This window comes from Protobothrops mucrosquamatus, unplaced genomic scaffold (genome assembly GCF_001527695.2).
Source record: "Protobothrops mucrosquamatus isolate PMUCROS unplaced genomic scaffold, P.Mucros_1.0 scaffold7953, whole genome shotgun sequence".
Classification (NCBI taxonomy): Eukaryota; Metazoa; Chordata; class Lepidosauria; order Squamata; family Viperidae; genus Protobothrops; species Protobothrops mucrosquamatus.
Genome location: NW_015393751.1, coordinates 9,818 through 12,461, shown reverse-complemented (window position 1 = coordinate 12,461; position 2,644 = coordinate 9,818). Strand labels below are relative to the sequence as shown.

At 31.5% G+C, this 2,644-nt stretch overlaps 1 protein-coding gene across 1 annotated transcript; it reads right to left on the bottom strand.

The window, feature by feature from the left end:
• Positions 1–364: 364 nt before the first annotated feature.
• Positions 365–2,348, bottom strand: LOC107300681 (nectin-3-like; the record flags this gene model as incomplete). The annotated part of the gene is made up of 2 exons (XM_015829985.1): positions 365–482; positions 2,052–2,348. Coding segments are annotated over 2 exons (415 nt in total), but the record flags the coding sequence as incomplete, so codon positions are not given.
• Between the last annotated feature and the right edge of the window lie 296 nt (positions 2,349–2,644).

Below are 2,644 nucleotides of genomic sequence, written 5' to 3'. Positions count from 1 at the left end.
TAGCTGTTAAGTGAATCACTGCAGTTGTTAATAATACAATTGTTGTGAATCTGGTTTCCCCATTGACTTTGCTTGTCAGAAGATCACAAAAGATGATCACATGATCCCAGGACACTGCAACCATCATAAATATGAACCAGTTGCCAAGCATCCAAATTTTGATCACATGACCACGGGGATGCTGCAACAGTTGAAAAATAGTTGTAACTCACTTTTTTCAGTGATCTTGTAACTTCGAACAGTCACTAAATGAACTGTAAGTTGAGGATTACCTGTACAATATATATTGATATGATATAGTATTATAAACTATTATAAGTTGATCTAATTTAGCTAAATTTAATTTATTTTGAGAATGACTTACCGACTCCATGTAAACTCCATTGGTAGTGGATTTGCATCAGCATTACACCTGAGCAAAATATTCTCTCTTCCAATATACCAGTTTCCATCATATCCAGTTACTGTAACCTCAGGAGAATCTACAAACATACATAATTATAAGCATTTGCATAAGCCATTATGGAAATACTTAAAATAAGTCCAGAGTAAAATATAAAGACAAAGGCAATTTTAATGAAGAACACTTCATTTTATAATTTCAAAGGCTACCAAATAATCTTTTATCTCTTAACTCCTTAAATCAAACTACCTATATCAATACTTTTAAGATAAAAACATGTAAGTTGGTTCTTAATTCATAACTTTTAAAATGTGATAATAGAATTAAAAGTAGATTTTTTTTTCATAGCAAGTCTGATAAAGTTGATCATGTTTTTATCAACACCTATGATAAAAGGACCAGGTAGTGATTTTTTTTAATTGTGTTGTGTTTTATGGATATATTAGAAACAGACTCAAAATTAGTCTGATTTTTTTCTCTATAAATGAAAATAAGAAATTGATTAGTAACTTATTTAGATTCAATTTTTACAATGCAAGGTCCAATATCAGTAGAAATAATTGTCGTAGACAAATTATCTTCAGTATATGCTAAACAGTTTTATGTGTTCATTCATAATATATGTTCCATATTGTTACTTTCAAACACAATTTAACTTATCTAAGTAAACATTCTGAATCAATTTCATTAACTGAACACTTTTAAGATTTTAGTATGTTTGGCCTGAATATTGCATTTCAAAATCTGGATAATTAGGGAATTAAAAGGACAGCTGTATGTTGCAAATTAATTCATAAGGTGTAAAACAAAATATATACTCAAAAGCACATTAAACATGTTTAAGAACATCAAAGCAGACAATTCCAAATGAAAGAATGGCAAATTAGTCATAGCCTCTATTATTACCGTATTTACATGCCCATAATAAAATACATATTAAAAAAGTTAGTTAGCTCAATTTTTATATAACTTAATGTTTATGTTTTAAAGACCCAGTTTGGTGTAGTGGTTACTGGGTTACTTAGGTACAAAGCCAGCTCAGTGACTTTGGGCCAGTTATTCTCTCTTAGCCCTAGGAAGTAGGCAGTGGCAAATCACTTCCAAAATCTTGGCAAGAAAACTGCAGGAACTTGTCCAGGCAGTTGTCAGGTGTCAACAGTGATTAAAAAGCATCAAATAATAATAATAATAATAATAATAACAATAATAATAATACTAATAATAATAATAATAATAATAATAATAATAATGCTTCAATATCTTTCAGATCCTTTTGAAGCTGATTTCATGTAAGATTATGCTAACATTCATAACTTGAAATAATTTTACAGAAAGAAAAGTGACAAGCAGGGTTGGGCAAGTGAGGCCCTAAAATACAAACCTCCATTTTACAGTGCTTGAAGCCCTCTCTGAAATACAATTGTTGAAAATCAGAAGAATGGTCATCATCATTCTGATCCATGAAATGTATAAAAGAACAGATTGGAGTTTGTGTGTGCATGTGTGTTATATTACTCTAAACTAAGAAAAAATAGGAATGTTTTTCTCACACCCACTTGTAAAACATGACCCATGTCCAAGTCTGTCCCAAAAATATAGGTGTGCATACTGAAACAAAAGACATGCCCACTAATATATTATTACTTACATTGAATATCAAGCACATAAAGCATTCTTATCTCCTTTTCTAAGGCTGGGTGTCTCACGATACAAGCTATACGTCTTCCTCTAGCAAAGCGGGTAGGAATAAGCTTATACTGGCTCTCCACTGTGACTGTTTCATTTGGATATGAAGTTGAAGTGGATTCCATTTCACCAAGACCACCTTCCCAGACAACCTCTGCAGCTGGTTTTCCAGTAGCTGCAGTACAAATGGCTGCAACTGTCTGATTGGCACCATCTATTAACGGATTTGGTCCCTTTGTTAAGCTCACAGTTGGTTCAACTACAGAAAAAAATACAAAAAAAAAAAATCAAATACATTAAATACTTTAAAAACTTTTTAAAATAGAACATGTGGAACAATTTCCAGCTTCATAACGTTCTCCTTTGACTGTAGTTTCTGTACTACAGAAGTGAACCATCTTATAAGAAGTGGATGGGCAAAATATTAACATTAGTTACGTGACTATGGAAAGTTATACCATTCAAAATAGACCCATCTCCCTCTGAATTTACAAAAAAATAGATAATGTCTTACAATATTCTGATATGAGGCCGATTGAATTAATGATGGATTTC